The 18,838-nt window shown below is 42.5% G+C and overlaps 3 protein-coding genes across 5 annotated transcripts in view; 2 read left to right on the top strand and 1 right to left on the bottom strand.

Annotated features, from left to right (window-relative positions):
• Positions 1–649: 649 nt before the first annotated feature.
• On the top strand, positions 650–5,993 carry LOC104927062 (myozenin-2). Of its 3 annotated transcripts, none has more exons than XM_027284851.1 (6): positions 650–769; positions 1,268–1,355; positions 2,432–2,595; positions 3,458–3,539; positions 4,103–4,286; positions 5,023–5,993. In XM_027284851.1, exons 1-6 carry the CDS (start codon positions 650–652, stop codon positions 5,204–5,206), a joined length of 822 nt encoding a protein of 273 aa, XP_027140652.1. In that variant the 3' UTR covers positions 5,207–5,993. The 3 variants fall into 3 exon arrangements, with proteins under 3 accessions (XP_027140652.1, XP_019109328.2, XP_010739358.2); XM_019253783.2 differs by having other exon boundaries at positions 3,458–3,611; XM_010741056.3 differs by having other exon boundaries at positions 695–773; positions 3,458–3,611.
• On the bottom strand, positions 5,578–10,320 carry rbm22 (RNA binding motif protein 22). Its single transcript, XM_010741055.3, has 11 exons — positions 10,170–10,320; positions 8,941–8,994; positions 8,830–8,859; positions 8,579–8,711; positions 8,378–8,478; positions 7,924–8,096; positions 7,568–7,768; positions 7,257–7,421; positions 6,808–6,896; positions 6,568–6,696; positions 5,578–6,340 (listed from the first exon to the last, which is right to left on the bottom strand). Exons 1-11 carry the CDS (start codon positions 10,221–10,223, stop codon positions 6,186–6,188), a joined length of 1,284 nt encoding a protein of 427 aa, XP_010739357.1. The 5' UTR covers positions 10,224–10,320; the 3' UTR covers positions 5,578–6,185.
• Positions 10,321–13,597: 3,277 nt separating this feature from the next.
• Positions 13,598–18,838, top strand: part of ndst1a (N-deacetylase/N-sulfotransferase (heparan glucosaminyl) 1a) — a 43,028-nt gene continuing 37,787 nt past the window's right edge. The window contains exon 1 of the mRNA XM_010741054.3: positions 13,598–13,837. The gene's annotated coding sequence lies outside the window, so the exon portion shown is untranslated. The remainder of the gene's footprint in view (positions 13,838–18,838) is intronic.

Here is an 18,838-nt window from a genome sequence, read left to right as displayed (position 1 = left end):
GAAACACACAGGGGGGGAATTGCATTGTTATTTATTACATTATTTTACACCACTGTAGAATGCCCATAATTCACAGCAGTGTGAAAGAAAGGGACGTCAAAGGTCTCACACCATCAAAAATGGAAGAGCAAACGGCCTCACAGTTTAACCTTTAACCCCAAACTGAAGAACTAAATCGTAACCTCTCATCGCGGCTGCCTCATCAATTTTACAGCTGCCCCCGTAAAACTGTCTGTACATGAGAAACACATGGTGGGTGTGTCTGTAAGCAACTAAGAATATATGGCTAGGGTAGTTACAAAGAGCTTTAAATAAGCGAGGAAAGAAAGAGAGGAAATAAAAGTTGTGTTTGTGTGTGTTTGCAGTGGAGATGTTGGCTTGTCAGGGAGCTCTGTGTCACTGTCTGGACAGCAGCTGTCAGCACACACACACACACACACACACACACACACACGCACATGCACACACAGAAGGGATCAGATTTTTATTATCGAAGCAGCTTGAGGTCAGGATGTAAATCTTTATACTTGCCCCTTACCCTTATTCGCCCTTGTATATCCCCCCTCCCAAACACTGCCTCCATCCATCTTCACTCTCTTATCCCTCTGCTAAAATAAACCAATGAGGTAAGCACCCGAGGCATCCTGGGATGAGTTTTATACAGACTGTTCCCTCTGTGCTGGGGAGTGTCAGAGTGGAGCGTGGAGGCATCCCAGCACCAGTACGAGACAAGCCAGCCGACCATCCAGACCGGCTCCAACACAGACAGGCAGGTAAGGACTGCGGTGAGGGGAGTGTAGGCATTTTGAAATGAGCACTGCTTATTGTGTGGAAGCCAACAGATCCTCAAATGAAATCTAAACAGGGGACAGATAAAATCCTTCAAAATGTAAAGATGCACTCGGGTTTTGCTGCAATGTGACACTGTTCCCGGTAATATTTAACATTAATGCACATAGGTAAGTAATTAAGTATTGTATTATTTTAGAAACTTAAGCCAAATACCAGTTAGGGTACTTCTGGACCCTGGAGGACAAACACATGACTGGAGTAATTTAGTCACAACAAAATGGAGGTGTCCTCCATTTAGGATTTGTGTTATATCTATATAATTGTATGTAATATGAAACCAATCAAAATGTGTTTTTCTTGCTTTTGTCACTTTCCCAGTGGTAAATAATACATTAAACCAGTAGAAGTATCGTGCAACAAATTAAAATAAAGAAAAATGCTTATGATAATAAAATAATCCACATGTGCCCTTCAGAGGAAGATGATGATGCACTCAGGCCTGGATGAGGTGACTAAGCAGAGGATGCTGCAGGCTAAGGCTCTGTCTAAGGAGGCCAGAGGACGTGAGTTTGGATGCATTCATTTCATTCTGTTCCAGTTATTGTACATTTCGAAGCATAAACATACATTTGTAAACTAAAACACATATTAGTTTACAGTAATGTGTGTATTAGTATGGAAAATAAACCATTAGTTTGCATTCTGGTTTTGCATTTTGCATCAACAACTTGGTATGCTCTTGTGTGTATTTACGCCCATATTTAAACTGGAATAGTGTGTGATCAGAGCTGAGGCTGTCAGATGTAACTGAGACAAACATCAAAGTGTGTTAGCCCACCGCCTGGGGACTCATGCGATGCGGTACACCCAAATCCCAGGAGTGCCTGTGTGTTGTTGAAATTCTCCAAACATTCCAGCAGGGACCATCCCTGTTGCACTGTTTGTTTTCCAGTGGTGTCTGCCAGCTAGACTTTGAAACCAAGTCCCCTAAACTCAGCAAAATGTGACTCCCACCACTGAATTTCACACAGACCGATCAAAGGCAGAGCACATGCCCAGACTTCTTCTAACGCTTTTCATGTGCAAGAAAGAGAGCTATCCACTCTAATATGAGTCTTTCATCCAAAGATGCTATTTATATGCCCAGTTACACATTGCAACTCTGGACCATAACACACATTACGTACCCCTTGACATCATCTTGAGGCTAATTTCAGATCCTCTGCTGTGCCATGATATAACACGAGAAGAGACCCGGAGCAAAAACTGTGTAGATACCAACTTAGTGATGCAGCGCACGGCTTGGCTTTTTTATATCAGTGCCCCTCAGCTGTTTAAAGTCGACAGAAACAAGAAGATCAGAGGAGAAATTATGATTAGCCAGAGGTCCTTATTAGTCTGTGTTACTTTTTCTTTCTCTTTCCAAATGTCTGGAAGTTACTTTTATCACTGCCTTTGCACAACAACTAAATGTCAGGATGCCTATTTATGCTTGATACCATGCCACACAGCGTAACAGCCTGCAGCAAGTAGCAGAAGTCTTTACTCTGATTCTGCCATTTTAAAAAATGCATACGGATATTAAATGTAATCTCTTATTAAAGCGCCTCCATTTGTCTGTCGTGTCGTGCTGTGCCAGGGGGTCTGAACCTGGGGAAGAAGATCAGCGTTCCAAAGGACGTGATGATGGAGGAGCTCAACCTCCAATCTAATCGAGGCTCCCGCATGTTTCAGGAGAGACAGAAGAGAGCTGAGAGGTTCACATTGGAGAACGCTGCCGGGGTCGCTTACAACACCAACAATGTACGGAACAGAGGGATGGAGCACAGCAGCACACGCAATGACTGCTATTCACTGAAAATACACCCAGAATGATGTTATCTGTTTTTCTGATAGGTAGTTAATGCTTAATAACAGCTTGATAGTGTGCTGAATCGATTGTTTCTGACCTTTCTCCGTGTCTACTGTTTTGCACTTTCGTAAAGCTGGTGCACAATATCGAAGCGCCTGAGGCTGAGATATCCAAAATATTTGTCTTTAGTTTGGGAGGGACAAAATCTAAAAACTTTTTAGCTACACTTTCCATAATGCAATTCAGTTGCATTTTTTCGTACCCCATAAATGCCTTCTTCCATTCCCCTCACCTCCATTTCGTGATGACATCTCAGGGGTATTTTTTTAAACTTTGGAAAGCTCTCTCCGGGGCCAAAGGAAGACATGATACAGCAGTTTTCATAGACTCTTTCCGACTAAACAAAATTTCATGTGTAAAATTGGTGGATGCCCCTAGTAAAGTGTGGAGTGAATAAGAAAATAATCCTGCCTTAGACCATCAGGATGAACTAAAGCATCTGTATCTGAGCACAATTACAATTGTACATTGCTTGATTATAAAGTCAATGTGACCTTTTTTTTAATACTGAATATATTTAAATATTTCATATATTTATAACTTTTTATATTTGAAATCGTTTCCTTTTAATGTCTTTCTTAATCCACACACTTCTCTCTTATTCTAATCATTATTTTTGAAAAACAGCCTTTTAGCACATCCTCTAGAATACCCCATCCTTGCATTCAACTGCACGTGCTGTAAATATGAGTGTGTGACAAAGAAATCTTGATATAAAAATTAAATAAAATTTAACTCTACCCCTTTCTATAGGTCTATACAGAGGCTGCTCCTCCCATGCAGATCACACAAGAACCACAGGGAGGAAAAGAGAACCAGGCTTTCTGCATCCCTGGTAAGCATAGCCTGGTCATGAACCTTCAGAAGACCATAGCAAAGAAGGGCAATCCTGACGTCCTTGCTCCAGGTAAATGATAATATGTGGTGAAGGAGGGATTACCACAGACAGAACTAGCTCACTGCCAAATACTTGGGTAATGCATGAGTACGGCATCTCCCATTGATGTACTCCTGTTAACTTTTTATATGGAAATGTACCGAGCAAATAAATTAGGTTTATTACGATCAGCACCAGAGGAGTTGGCAGTTTTGAGAAAGCAGTTATCTGAAACCATCTTTGCCAAGTGCGCTAAGATTTGTTTATTATTGAAGAGTCACACTGAGATCCAATTACTGTAAATCCTATTGTTGACAAGAGTGACTTCAAAGGAATTTATATGTATATTAGATCTGTGTGTGCTTTGTTGGGACTTGCTTATAATTAGTTTAAAAACCCAGAGAATATTGATTTTTCTGAACACAGGGGAGACTTTATTTTCCTTACTTTGAATTCAAAAGGATAAAGTTACTCAAAATTAGAGTAACACAATCCATCGTGGTATGTCATTTTGTTGTCAGGGTATTCTGGACCTCTGAGGGCAGTTCCTCATGAGAAGTTCAACACAACAGTAATCCCCAAATCCTACTGCTCCCCATGGACGGAAGCTTTGGGGGGCAGCGAAGAGCTCCTGAATGCCCTCAATACCCAGCTGCCTGAGCCCCCACAAAGACTACTGCCTTCCAACTACAGGTGCTTTAACAGGTAAATCTGCCTTCCTGGTCCTGATTTCACCCAAGTGAATCAGAAATTGTTAAATCCTCAGTTGAGATCCACCCATCTTCAAATAGACCCAGAGATGACCTCAACATGGTATCCATCACAATCATCTCTCTTCCCTCGGCCCCACTCCATGTTTCCACAGTTTGAAAATGAATCCAGTCTCTGGCTTGCACCTCCTTGGAGTGCTGCTATTTTGAACCATGGCTCTTGAAAGATGATCCACTGGTGAGGCTGCGAGCTTTTAATGCCCCCCACAAGACAGATTACGCACGAAAGAGAATCACCTTTCTCATGGCACACAAGGAATTGCATAACTCCAGAGAGGCAGGACAAAGGTTATGCTTGGGCAGATGGAGAACGAGAATATATGAAAGATAAACTCGACTTTACTCAATTAAGGATGTCAATCACGCACACAGTTACTGCCAGCCCGTCTGGAAGTTCACCCCCTGTGGAGGGATCTGTTTACAGCCTAATGTTTGTTATGAAATTGTGAAGCCTTAATTAAATCTGAACTCAACAGATACACAAGTAGAAAAGAGAATGCGTCACACTGGAGTCATCCTGAATCCAGGGTAGTTTTCTCCTGGTAACAGGATCAGTTAAAATCAGAGATGACCAGACTGGGTGTCATGTATCATCCGGGAAAGAGCGCGAGCCATATGATACCACACAATGCTTTCAGCCTGCTTAGTAAGGACTCTTCTTTGTCTTTCAGATCTGCCATGCCTTTTGGGGGTGGTATGGCCAGCAAGAGGGTGATCCCAGTGATTAGCTTTGAGGCGGTGGAGTCCCAGAAGCTACCCAGCATTGCTCAGGAGCGCCTGTGTCGGCGGCCCAACTTCAACAGAGCACCCAAGGGATGGGGAATTGATTACTACCCTGAATCTAATGAACTATGAAAAGGGCTGATCAGCTAAAGACTAAAGCACTGACCTATGCTTGCTCCTCTCCTCCTACAAAGATGATCCCTCTGTTAATCAGCAGGCACTACAGAGGGTGATCCTGCGTGATATATATAAAGTGGTTATGCTACTGCACGGTATGATCAGCAACTCTGTGCTGAGTGCTGGAATTAATTCATTACCACAGTAGAGTCCAGGGCAACGCTGCTACAGGCTGAAAACCTCTACCTATCCTTCCCTTTTTGTCACCGTTGGCAGTATACTTCCACATGTATCCCCTATTGTTTCACAGCAATAGTGGGAGATTATATCTTTCACAACAATTAAAAGAAGCAGATGTGTTAATGAACAATATGCACTCGAGATGATTAATGACAAAGTTGTGTCATTTTAATGACGAGTAAAAACAACATCCAAAGTAAGCAGTACAATAAACCAAGTCATTATGCTGTGGAATATTAAGGTTGTGTCGAAGAAGAAGAAGAAGAAAAAGACAATGTAAATTAAACTTAACATGTTTAAAAATGCTGCATACTCCATGTGATGCTTTGCAGGATGTTTAACCTACAGTATACATTTTTGTATGTACAATGGCTCCAACCACAGGAGCCTGTAAAAACCATATGGCCCCTATCACACCGGCTGTTTATCTCATGTCTTTCACTATGTTAACTTCCACTGTTCAGATACTCTTCTGGTGCTTTTTTAACTGCGAGTAGTGACAAATTAATCTTGTAACGTGCTGGCTGTCGTCTCTCCAGACGCAGATGGTCCTCGTTCAGTTCATTCGCTGCACTGCAGGTAGCACAATAAATCAGATGTTATCCTGTAACAAATTACTTCTCCATGCAGTGAGTTTCTCACAGGAGTAGACTGAAAGGTTTCAGGCCCACTGACGGCATTCTGAGCTGAAAGCACCCGACCAGGTTTGACGTAAGAAAAAAAAGAATCACACATCACAGTACAACTCTAGCAGCTAATCGCCATGACGGGAGCCATGTGCAGCATGAGCACCCATGCGCTGAGGATCCTGGGAGGGGTAGTGGATTTGACCAGGAGGTCTCATGCTCATTGGAGGGGGCATCGGTGGAGCCATGTGACCCATGGGGTGAAACATAGGAGGGCCAAAACCTGATGGAGCAGATGAAAAGAAAGAAAACAGCATTAGGCATCTACAATTTCTCACTGTGTTTACCTTGTTTTCACAAGGCTACATGATATATAAGAACAAATCTGGATTACCAAACTTGAGTAGTATAAAGTTCATGAAATTACTCTAAATAACAGTTTTATATTCCAAACACTTTACAATGTATGTAATATAAGCTGCATCTATGAGATCGTGGTTATGGTTTTACCTGGAGGAGGAGGGTTGATGCCTGGAGGTGGGGGCAGAGCAATGTTCATGACTGCAGGAGAGGTGCCCGGGTCCAGGTTGAAGTAGTTTGCAGGAGCCTCTTCGTCTAAAGCTGGTGGTGGAGGAAGAGCTACAGCACAAAGAGAAAAAGGATTGAAGAGACAATGTGCCAAACAAATACTTTTGGGTGATAATTCAGTTTTAAATTTTACTATCAAATTCCTGTAATTTGCAGACTCACCTCCAGGCAGTCCAGGTACAGGATCAAGCCTGGTGCCCATCTCGCTGACACCATCTTTGATGCCCTCCTTCCCTCTCGCTGCCTGAGACCTAAAAAGAAAACAAACATACGAGTTACATTACTTACTTTTAATAATTACTACTGAATGGTGTGCATCTGCACAAGTGTGTCCTGCCCTGCTCTATGTGCTGTGTTAAAAATCTTACCGTTTAAAAATCACTGAAGTCACAAGTTTACTTTCAGTTATGACTGTGGTAGTATTAACTCCTAAAGTGGTTACTCCCTGAACATTAACATTTAATAAGCAAATTATCACTAGAAATCTTCACATCTCCTCCTAAATGTCTCCATTTCATTTATAATTCATTGACAGAAGCTTTTTTGGGTTATATCCACACAATGCACGGCTGCATGAGTCTGTGGCGTTAAGCCTTCTGGACGAGCTTTACCTTCCCCACTTGACGGTGAGCCTCCGTCCATTAATGATGAGTTTGTTGAAGGACTTCTCAGCGGCCGATTCAGCCGACTGCCGCGTAGCAAACTGGATGAAGGCACACTGTTGCCTCTGGACTATGGTAATGGTACGAATCTCACCAAACTGGTAAAAGTGACTCCTGCAATAAAGAAAATGTCCGACAGAGTCAAAACGCTGAGATTAAATATTGTAACTGTTCTTTCAATAACAATGAAATTACATTATACCATATTCACAAAATGAGTAAAACTTGCTCTTAAATGATCTAGTTGTGAAAAGCCTTACTTTAGATCTCCGTCTGTGACAGTATCTCCCAAACCCCCGATATAGAGGGTGCTGATGGACTTGTCCTCTGGTGGGTCCAGTCTGGGCATAGTCGAGGCCCGTTTCAGCAGCTTGTCAGCCACTGGGTCATTGATGCCGTAGTAACGGTCCTTAATGTTTTGGTCGGCTAGAGGGTCATCAGGATCTGTGGGCTTCTCGTGCCTGTGCACAAAATATGCAAATATATCAAATGAGGAAATCATGGTAAAATTTAACCATAAGAAGACATCAAATCTACTTTGCCTATGGTAACAGATGAAATATTACGATAAGAAACAGTCAGCTCCAGATTACACTGTTCAGAAAGTTTGACTCACCTGTAGGGACACTCCTCTCCTCTCTTACACTCTCCCTTCACCCAGAAGGAGCAGATGTGCGGCCGGTTCCTCTTGTAATATGGTGTGGTCCGCGCCAGTTTCAGCAACATATCACTCGAGCTGGGCGCCTTACCAAGCTGGCCTACTGGCCTTGTGCCATCAGAGTTGGCTATCTGAGAACACAACACAAATAATATGTTCTTAATACCATAAATTTAACAATCAAACACATATATATGAACACACTGTACACTGCAAGCCAAGTATACACTTTAAGGTAAAATGCACTGCATACATGATGAATAACAACTAAACTAGACTGTTTCAGCAGACACGTTTAAAAGGAACTTAAAATTGGGCACATTAACAAGAGACCAGGAGATCCATACAACCTAATTTTAGCAGTGTAACATGTTAACACACATTTTTGTCAAGCATCAGAAAGCATTTATACCTCTCTCTCCATGTTCTGTGTGTAGTACTCTTTATTCACATCTGACTTAGGAACCTCATCTTTAACAGACAGCCCGGTGTCTCTGACCTGGATAGGCAAACCTGTAAACACAAGGTGCAAGACAGAAGTTAAACACAGAGAACTATATGTTTTAACAAGGCCAAATTATGATTACAAACAATAAAAGGTGCAAAAACTCACCGTACTCCAGGTCCAGCAGGCAGGTCTGACAAACATTTTTCATTTTACTGCAGGTCTGACAGACCTCTGTCTTCTTGAAACGCATCCGTGTCCCCGGACACCATCGGAACACGGTAAAGGGTCGAGCACAGATCTGACGGGCGAAGAATGAAAAACAATAAATACATAATCTTCTATGAAACGTGGCGTATAAGTCTGAACTATGTTGTGTGCAGCAAAACCACAAATTAAAGTATTGACGTGAAACATACCTTGCATTCTTTCCCATACTTCTCCTTGGTCTGTAAAAAGTCAAAGCATGATTAATTTCAAGTGGAATCGACGATCGAAGTTAATATGATGGCACGGTAACGATCACTCACCATACGGATGTAAGGGTTTTCTCCTAAACATGTCTGACACAGAATCGGAAAATCCTGGAAGACAGAAAAACAGACGTTTATTTAGTAAAAGCCGCACACCGTGTCTGTCATCGAACAGTCCCCTGACGTAAGCAGTAACTTGGCCTGCATGCTGTTTTACTTTCTGCTGTTTTAAGAGTTGTATAGTTTGCCTGGCGAAGTTACATGTGTGAATACGGAGAGTGTGCAACGGGACTCGCTCGCTCCTACTTTGCCATCTGTCGCTGGATGCAGTTTCAATCCAAGTGCTAGTTGCTGAACATGACCTCGCCTTAATCCATCTCACTGACAGCATCCAGCCAAATATAAGCAGCTCTCGTGGCTCAAACTACACAGTCTAGGGTTGCAAAGTTTGTATTCTGGTGTCTTGATAAAACCAACATTGGCCACAGGCCCTCATGTGTCATGGTTCAGGAGAGGAAACTGATTTGTTGCCTTATATAGTCGGATAATGAAACATTTCAGGCTCAGTAAGACACAAATGTTTGACACTCGGATGATAAATTAAGTAAGTTTCGCTCACGTGTGAGGGTTTAAACAAAAACCACCAGCTTGTTTGTTTAATGACGACTGACAGGAAGCATGCTACAGCAGTGTGCAGGCCTACGAGCTGTTAATAACACTTTGAATTATTTCTATCACAAAACAATGAGCGAGCTGTCAGGCAGGCGGATATAGGGGCGCATGCTAAGCTAACACCACATCTTTATGAGTTAATACGAGCATTTAATCCAAACACAGGCGATATGATTACATTATTACGTGTGTGCCGGGTTGTCTCGGTTATAAATAACCCTGTTTTATGTGTGAAACGTGTGAGCTGCTTCGCGGTTTCTTCGTTTTATTATTGTTAGCCCGCTAGTGCTAATAGCCTAGCCTAGCCTAGCCTAGCGGGCTAACTTTAGCACATTTAGGGTTAAATTAAGCGAGGTGTTTATCAATGCTCGGATGTTTCCGCCTTATAAACGTAGCTTTCTACTGCCGGGTCCAGTAAAATGAGTAAAATGAGTGAGTTAATGGTGAAACGCAGAGACAAGTCGCGACCACGCTTAGGCTACAGGCTAACGCTTAGCAGCTATCAGGCTAACACGCAGACTAACAGACTTCATGCTCGTGTTAATGCCTCAAACCGATCATGAAATCATTATTATTTTAATCAGGAAATAAGACATAAAGCCGATCAAACGTACCGCGTCTTCCCAGTTTTGTCTATTGTAGGTGTTGGAGCCCAGGGACGTCGCCATTTTGCAGAGTGAGTGTGTGTGTGTGAGCGGGACGTGTCCGGCCACAATGCACCGCGGCAGACGGCCACGTCTCACCTGAGGGTGTCGCCCTATTTCAAGAAACAGTCAGTGCAGAAGAAGAAACAGCAGAGACAGGTGTAAGCAGGGGAAGTGTGTGTGGAGGTAATGTGTGTGTGTGTGTGTGTGTGTGTGTGTGTGTGTGTGTGTGTGTGTGTGTGTGTGTGTGTGTGTGTGTGTGTAGACAACATTTATGACTTGTTACTTGACTTGACAAAAAAAATGAAATACTTTTGACTCGGCCGTTTACGACTCCAGACCTTCCCTCGCCTTGAGTTGTTATTACAGCAGGTGTTCAGTGTGAATATAAAAGTTATTTATTTTTTATTTTATTTTAAATAATGTTGATGATTACAGTGCGATCATATTAAGATCAGATTCTGCAGCTAAAATTACAACAATACGCCAAAGGTGACTTGACTTGCCCAAGAAAAAAATACTCGAGACTTGCACATGTGTGACTTGGATATACTCTTTGGACATGTATAAATATTGATGCTTCATTCGAGCATTTCTATTTGATGCAGTTATGTATTTACTCAACTATATTTCAGATCAGAATTTAGAAATACTTTATTATTCTCCGCAGGGAAATTGTTTTTGTTACAGCAGCTCCCAAACGGTAAGCGAGATAGTAAGTGATAGCAAAAAAAAACATTTGAACACTATCGAGGTTGGATAGTAACATCCCAAGAAAAAACCTTAACAATATACACCTAAAAGATATCCAATTTAACACTATATACACAGGTATAAATAACAGTTAAAACCAGTGACATTAAAATAAAAGCCAAGTAACAGTGAACTATACAATATGTAAGTCTAAAACCTTATAAAGAATTTAGCTACTGGACTTGACTTGGAGTGTCTGATATTCTGAGGGAGGAGTTGTAGAGACTGATGCTCACAGGTGGGAAAGACTTCTTCTCTGTGGAGCATCTTGGTGCCAGCAGTCTCTGGCTGAAGGTGCCCCTGAGTCTGTCCAGCACCTCATGGAGTGGGAGGGAGTCATTGTCCAAAATAGCCCGCACCTTAGACAGCATCCTCCTTTCCAACACCACAGTCAGCGAATCCATCTGCACCCCCACAACATCACTGGCCTTACGAACAAGTCTATTAATCCTGTTGGCTACCTTCAAACCTCTTCAACATATTACAGCAGGGGTGTCCAAACCTTTTTTTTTAAAGAGGGCCAGCTTTGACAATGTGAAGATGCCCTGGGACCAGTACTATCATTTTAGAAATAAAAGACAATAAAAGTTACATACAAATGCATGAAGTTTGCATGAAGCTAATACAAATCTTAATGATTCATTCTACACATGGCTTATTATGATGTTGTAATGTTATAAGTCTGTTAACATTTAAGTTTAAAACGTATCACTCTTGCTCTAGTCTTTAACAAAAATCATTCAGAAAATAATGTTTTGTGTTACATCTATCTATCTATCTATCTATCTATCTATCTATCTATCTATCTATCTTTTCAAGACTTTACAACTGAAACCTATGGTCAGCTTATAAAAAAAAAGTTGCGGTGTTACTTAATAAACAACCTAACAGTAATACAGTACTTACAGTGCAATGTTAAAGTGTTAAAGTAGTCTACATGTAATGCAGTGGTAATAAAAAAAACAATAGCCCAATATCATTAATATAAATAACACAACCGCCTGATATTACAGTATCAGAATGGCCGTTCTGCAGAAGGACGTGAGTGCTTTTTCCACCTCTTCGTGTGTGTGTGTGTGTGTGCGTGTGTATGTGTGTATGTGTGTGTGTGTGCGTGTGTGCGTGTGTGTGAGAGAGAGAGAGCTTGTATAAGCCAATTGGGTAGGCCACTTACAGTTCATCTGTCCACCTGTTCCAATTCAGGTCAGGGTGTCTTTGCTGTGTGAAACTCCAATTAGTGCAGCAAAGGATGTTTTAGATTACAGATGGGCATAAAGCTCCGAATGTTTATTTAAGGTCTGGGTGAAGTTGTGGAGTCAAAGCACAGAGATTAGATGAAAGCTTGGAGAGATGACAACTCTTTTATAGTGCAGTTGTCATTCAGGAGGTCAGAAAAGGAAGTCTGCTGTGCTTGGCTGCATTGTGCTCATAAGCTGGCCGACACTTATTATCGATCAATAATTGGCTCTGTGATCATTTTTCATGAAAAAAAGTATTGCTGAAATATCTACTAACCTCCTCCGCCTGTTTTCATTGGGTGCACACTCTGTGTCTTTAGTGGGACACCAAAGTAAACCTTCTGAGTATCGCCTTCTTTGTCTTAATGAGTCGTGTGACCCTATATCCCCTATCATGTGATGTGGATGAGACAGCCAAAGCTATTTTGAAGGAGGGCTTTGTCTTTGATTTAGCCACTCCATAATCAAAATCACCAACCTCATGAGTCACAAGGTCAGAGGACACGTAGGTGTACTACTGCTTCACAGCTGCCTCGTGTTGGAGCTCCATCGACAAATTATGTATCCTGAAAGTGAAAACGTTATGTCCCTATGTGTAATCTACTGTCACATTTCTATTAGGTTATATTTCATATTAATTTAGAAGATGCTTGTTGTCCTGAAACTATCTTGGTAAAAAAAAAAAAAAAAAGCCAGCTATCTGTTTTCTATGTAATTCACGTCCCTGCTTTAGAGCATTCATAATCATAGTTAGATTAGATTAGAATTAAACACAAAGCACAAGTACTGAGCCAACAAAATGCAGTTTAGCATCTAACCAGAGGTATCACAGTATGCACACACACACACACACACACACACACACACACACACACATATATATATATATATATATATAAGGATATATAAGCAGTACCAAAAGAAAACATCCAATAAAAGTGTATTGCCTTAGAATATTATAGTATCCTGATTATTATAGGTCACAATAACCGAGTATCAATGACACTGTTCGTGTTGTAATATTATGTAAATGCTGGAGTGTATTTTTAATTTGGAAACAGAGATTGTATTTAGAAGATTCCCCCTTGATGCAAAAATAAACATTTCTTTTCGCATGGACTCTTGTTGCATAATCCGCATGGTGTGGTGACTAATCATCACGACTATCCGTGAGCTCTTGTTCCTTTGAAATATGAATCATTAAACAACTTTCAAGGTAATCTCAGCATCACAGCACACTTATGATCGGCGTTGGTAGTAACACAGAGTACACCAGGGTCACTATAATCTCACTACTGAAGAGCAGGGATGCAGATAAGACCCTGCAGGGATATGATTTCTTTTTTTTTAAAGAGTTGTGTAGTTTGCATGTATGCGCATATCAAAAGATATAAAAAAAATTATGCAGCGCTGGCGCCTCCTGTCGATAGTTATGGGCCATTGCCGGTGAACACAGAGCTGCAGAAAGAGAGAGGAGCATTCTCAGATTTCCCGATTTCTTCCAGCCGAGTCCGCTGTGCCGCTTCCACATCACGGCCGACAGCAAACCGAGACGACGACGACGACGACATGCGCCCAGCGTGCCTCATTCCCGCATTCATTTCAGCGAGCCAGCGTTGTCCCAAACCCACCTAAGACCCAGACAAGGTGAGTACATCGACACAACACAAGTCTCGTCGCGGTGTTTTCGCACATGTTTTTTTTATTTATTTTTTAATTATTATTATTTTCTAGTACACGACCGAGAGCCCCGCCGCTCGGTCTCCCAGGCCAGGCTAGTGAACGTTTGTCTGGTGCAGACGGAGAATGAGGCCAGTTTCTCGGCCTGACTCTCTCCCCACCATGGCTGGAAACATAAAAGCCGCGGCGGTATCGTGGAGGCTCGGTGTTTTTTAGCTCGGCCATATGGCAGCACAGAAAGGAGGTTATTATTTTTACAAAGCGGGTCAGGTCCAAGTTTGTGGCCAGGATAGAAGAGCTGTGTCCGGCTGCTGTGCTCTGTGATTTTAATATCTGAATTCCTTTATCCAGCCGGATACCATAATGCAGCCCGGCACCAGCGACGAGAGAGCAACTTGTTTTTGTAACTTTGTAGCAGCTGCGACATATAGTTTCAGCGTTAAGTTAGCTTTCACATTTCTGCAACACCGTAGCAATTCAGCAGAAAACCTAAGAGTGACTTTTGCAGTGAAAAAGCCCCGAAAATGTGTGAATGTGTGAATATGTGTGTGTGTGTGTGTGCAAATCTGAATTTGTCTGTCTGCAAACTAAACCTGATTGCATTGCACATGACAGAGGTGCATGAAAGAGCAACATTGCTCAGTTTGTTCAGATGATTAGGTTAATTATTAGCACTGATAGCATTTTCTGTGTTATGGCAGATGCATGCACCAGGCTCTTATGCAACTACAAATATAGGATTTCATAGCTGTTTTTATCCTAAACACAAGCTTCATAATGCTCCCCCGGTGTGAGTTTAAAAGCAGTAGCACCTTTTTTTTAAGGATGCACTGTCAACAAAGCTGGGATAAACCTCCCAGCTTAAAGTGTTTTTAATATATTTATATATTTATATATATGGCACATTGTTGCACAGTGCACCAATGATGCAGTCGGTGTGTCTTCTCTTAAATATGAACTGCCTTTACTGTGTGAAGCTGCTTTGTTAGGCTTTTGTTGGAGCAAATGTCTGTCTCCACCGAGATAGCTGCATGTATTAAGTACTATAAACACTTTACTCGGCTCTGTAGCAAAAAAGAAAAAAGGGGCAGTCCAGACCTGCCTGAAATCTGTTGCCTTGGGGTGTGTGCACGCGCGGGAGAGCTGTGCACCTATGTGAGTAAGAGATTACTGAAGGAGAATGACTCACGCTCTGAATGTATTTGGCAAAGTCATAAGGACTTTCCCTGCCCTTCCCGGCTGCAGAAGACATTCCTATGACTGAAAAGTGCTGTCCTTCTGGTTTCATGTGTTCATGCGATTTATTTGACAAATGCTTCACACTTTTTTTTTTTTCTTTGCCGCGTCCAACACATGTGTTGTTTATCACATGTTCCACCCAAAAAAAGGAAAAGAAGAAGAGAAACTGTAGGGCTTATTCCATTTGTAGATTAGATTGAAGAAAAAAATGAAAGAAGTGTCGTTACTGTCGTTTGTTTGTCAAATTTGTGTAAGAGCTGAATCTTAAGTTGCGTTCTATTTATCTGCGCCAACTGTTTGTCTGCTTGTTCTAACCCTCCATCTGACTGCTCCCACTGGCTGCCAAACATGCTGTGATCTAGCGCTTTCAGTTGATGAAGGCTGCCACTGCTGCCGCAGCCATTTGATCATATATCAGCATCTCTTCACTTAGATATGCCTGTGAAATCCAGCGACTAGGTTACAATGCCTACACACACACGCGCGCACGCGCACACGCAGGTTGTTAAAATACCATACGCATCACAGAGTATGACAGATCACGTCATCAACTGGAGTTTGGCCGTTTATCAGAATGAGACATGATCACAGGCGATTCGTCATTCCAGATTTCAGGCTTGAATGGGGGAATCGTAACAAGAGTGAGATAGTTGTCAGTCATAGCTTTGACTGCGTTTATTGCTGCTTATCTCCAGCTGGAGGACGATGCTAGTTTTAATTGTACTGCAGTGAATATACCATCACATTTAACGTTACACAAGGTAACTGTTGGGAACTGCAGTGCCCAACTACATGCCAGCTCTTGTATTTTTCCATGTCAGTGCCCCTTGTATCCACACTCAGTGTGTGTGGGGGGCAGACCTCTCTTTAGAGTGGGGCTGAAGCAGGCATCTTTCCAAAACTCGAGCCCCCCCTCCACCCCCCTCCAACTCTCTCTGCTGGGTATAAGCACTGCTTTGTGCCACAGTACTGCTCCCTATGGTTCCTATTCATATACTACTACAACACCACTGGCTCCACTAGATACTGGAATCTACAATTGGACGTGAACCCAGAATAGCCTGCTGTTTGACAGACAAACTCAGATGTTTCCTCATTAAGTCAAGCTTTTGGATTAATATGCCAGAATGCAAGAGGCAGACTGTACCATTGAAACCTACAAAGTGCCTTTTTTTTCTTGCCTGGAATGTGGCTGTGGCATTTTCTGGCTGAGGCGGTGCTATCATAAGGGGGTATTGGAGAGAAGGAGCACAGAGTAAATACATTTCAAACAGCACAGCACAACCGAGTATTAGCAAATGATCCGATAGCAACTATAATCCTCGGGAAAACCTGGAGAGTTGTTTTCGAATCATGCTCGCCTCCATCAGATAGTTGGCAGGCAATGGGGGTGTCCACATGTGTGACTGGCTGGCTGGGCTAGCGGCGCGGCTGACTACAGTATGCAGGCAGATCAGATTACTGAACGATTAGCCATGGCCTCCTATCCCCGGCCTAGAGAAATGATTTTCCACTGTCATAATTCCCTAGACTGAATTACGCAGGCCAGTGACTCAGAGATACTCAATACTATAGGCCTGAGTACTGCACAGCATAACTGTTGCTCTCTGGAGAGGGGAGATAGGTCGGGAGCGTTGTACCATTCAGGACAAAATAGTTTTCTAATTTGAATTTCTAGTTGAGCTCCGGGTGCTTTCCCTCAAGCGTGGAGGGCGGTCTAACCGAGCATCAGCGGTGGCAAAGGGTAATGTTCACTGTGATTTTTAACTTTGATATAAAAGAAGACAGCTGGGGGAAACGGCCCCAGAACTCTGAACTGTCCCTCACATGTCCTTCTATTGTGAAGTCGTATGTCAAAAATGTGAGCACATGTCAGATGGGCAGCGAGGCAGTGTAAATCAAGCAAGGCCTCTAGTGGAATTTTGCTGAATGGAAAGATAGACGAACGGCGAGAGCAAGAGAGAGAGAGAGAGAGAGAGAGAGAGAGGGGGGAGAGGAAAAGTGGGATAGGCTAGTCAGTGGAGGTAGGACCATGTTTCCAAGGTGCTTACCCCCCGAGGCAGGAATCTGATACATTCCAGAGGCTCCTGTGTCCAGACAAATAATGGTGACTAGGGTGTAGCGTTTCATCAGATGACACATGATTGGAACGTAAGTGCTGGGAAAAGTAAGAGCTATGTCATAGACTCGGAGGTAGCCAGCTCTGGTTGCCTGAGGGATTGGGAAGTATGCCAGAAGAGCAGGACAGGTTATGTGAGATATGGATTAATCCCACGGCGTGGTTTTTTTTCCATTTTTTTTTATAGCTCTTCTCCTTATCACACCCCACGCCCACAGGCCACCGTTTTAGATACAGACATTTACATCAGTTCAGGCAGTTAGGTGACACCATGATCCAGAACAAGTCACAATGAACAGCACAGTAGGAAAAGCCTCATTTTTCTTTGGTACATTATACTCCATTGTTTTCTATTAGGTCCATAGAGGCGGTAAAATTGAATAGGCATTGGCACATAAATGACTTCCGACAAATCAGATCCTGCTTGGCTACGGTCTAGACAAGTCATGGCATGAAGGCGTTTTCTAGGTCTGTGGGTGTAGCTTCACAATACTGCGTTTCATGTGTGGCAGCACCTGGGTCCAGATCATCACCTGCGATGATGCGGTACCAACAACCCAACTCTGTGGGCTTAATTTTCTTCATGGAGTGGAGCTTTCAACACTGGAAATTGGTGCTCACCAGGTCCTAGGCTAAAGGCTATTTATATTGCAGACACAGAAAAATACCCTGTTTTATTTAGTGGTCAAAAAACAAGCTGTCGAGTGTTAATGGACTTCACCTCAGCCATTCTGGCGGACCCTCGGGGTACAGCGCGTTCGTACACTCGGCAAGGGAGCTCTCTGCACAAGCCCGTTAATGAAGCCATTTTCAGAGATGGAGAGATGCAGTAATGGGAACGCACCACTTCACTGCGGGATATTCTAACCCCGTCCTCATCATAAGTGCTATCAGTCATCGGATATGATTCGATTTTTTTTTTCCCCTCTCCTTTTGTCCATTTAGTCATTCAGAAGACTTTTTTTTTTTTTGGCTTTTTCAGAGCCAAAGATCTATGTGTGTGTGTGTGTGTTGCATTGAGACATAGTAGCATTTATGTGGAGTAAACCTGGAGCACGTTGCGCTCGGGTCAAGGTTTTGTATTATTACAGGAGAACAAGAAACATGTTATAAAGGCTGTTCATTCAGTAACATTCAGACATTAGCCATACATCATTGTACCTATGGCTTGCCTCCTAAAAGCTCACTGATGTGAGCGTAGAGGGCAGACAGGTGGAGGCGAGGGGGGAGGGTGTCTGTATGTTTACCCAGTTGTCTGGTGGCCTCGGCTGGGTCTGGCTGCGGCACAATCCCACACACATAGTCTCACCTACTGTAGAAGTGATGTATGTGTGTGTGTGTGTGTGTACGGCCGTACTCACGCATGCCTTGAGTTGTATACAGTATATACAGGGAACTGTTTTCCAATGAGAAACATACACTGTTAAATTACAAGACACCATACACAAACAAAATAAAAACACACTAGCACGCACACATGTCATGTAAAATACAAAATATCCTAAATCATCATTATGCAACTTTATATTATCTGTATGAATACGAGAGGATTCAACTTCACTCTCATTTCGGAGGCTGGTACTGTTGTGTCGTGTTGCATTATAACAAGA

This window comes from Larimichthys crocea, chromosome I (genome assembly GCF_000972845.2).
Source record: "Larimichthys crocea isolate SSNF chromosome I, L_crocea_2.0, whole genome shotgun sequence".
NCBI classification, from domain to species: domain Eukaryota; kingdom Metazoa; phylum Chordata; class Actinopteri; family Sciaenidae; genus Larimichthys; species Larimichthys crocea.
The sequence above is the reverse complement of the archived record's forward strand: the minus strand, read 5'-3'. Positions and strand labels throughout refer to the sequence as shown.

What these genes read in the sequence shown, in the direction of transcription:
- LOC104927062 (XM_019253783.2), top strand. Translation starts at nt 650, where the DNA reads ATGAGTTTTATACAGACTGTTCCCTCTGTGCTGGGGAGTGTCAGAGTG. An exon ending in ACCGGCTCCAACACAGACAG is followed by an intron (nt 770 to 1,267) that starts GCAGGTAAGGAC and finishes TGTGCCCTTCAG; the next exon opens with AGGAAGATGATGATGCACTC. An exon ending in AACTACAGGTGCTTTAACAG is followed by an intron (nt 4,287 to 5,022) that starts GTAAATCTGCCT and finishes TTTGTCTTTCAG; the next exon opens with ATCTGCCATGCCTTTTGGGG.
- rbm22 (XM_010741055.3), bottom strand. Translation starts at nt 10,223, where the DNA reads ATGGCGACGTCCCTGGGCTCCAACACCTACAATAGACAAAACTGGGAA. An exon ending in AGTATGGGAAAGAATGCAAG is followed by an intron (nt 8,712 to 8,829) that starts GTATGTTTCACG and finishes TTCGCCCGTCAG; the next exon opens with ATCTGTGCTCGACCCTTTAC. An exon ending in CATCAACCCTCCTCCTCCAG is followed by an intron (nt 6,341 to 6,567) that starts GTAAAACCATAA and finishes CTGCTCCATCAG; the next exon opens with GTTTTGGCCCTCCTATGTTT.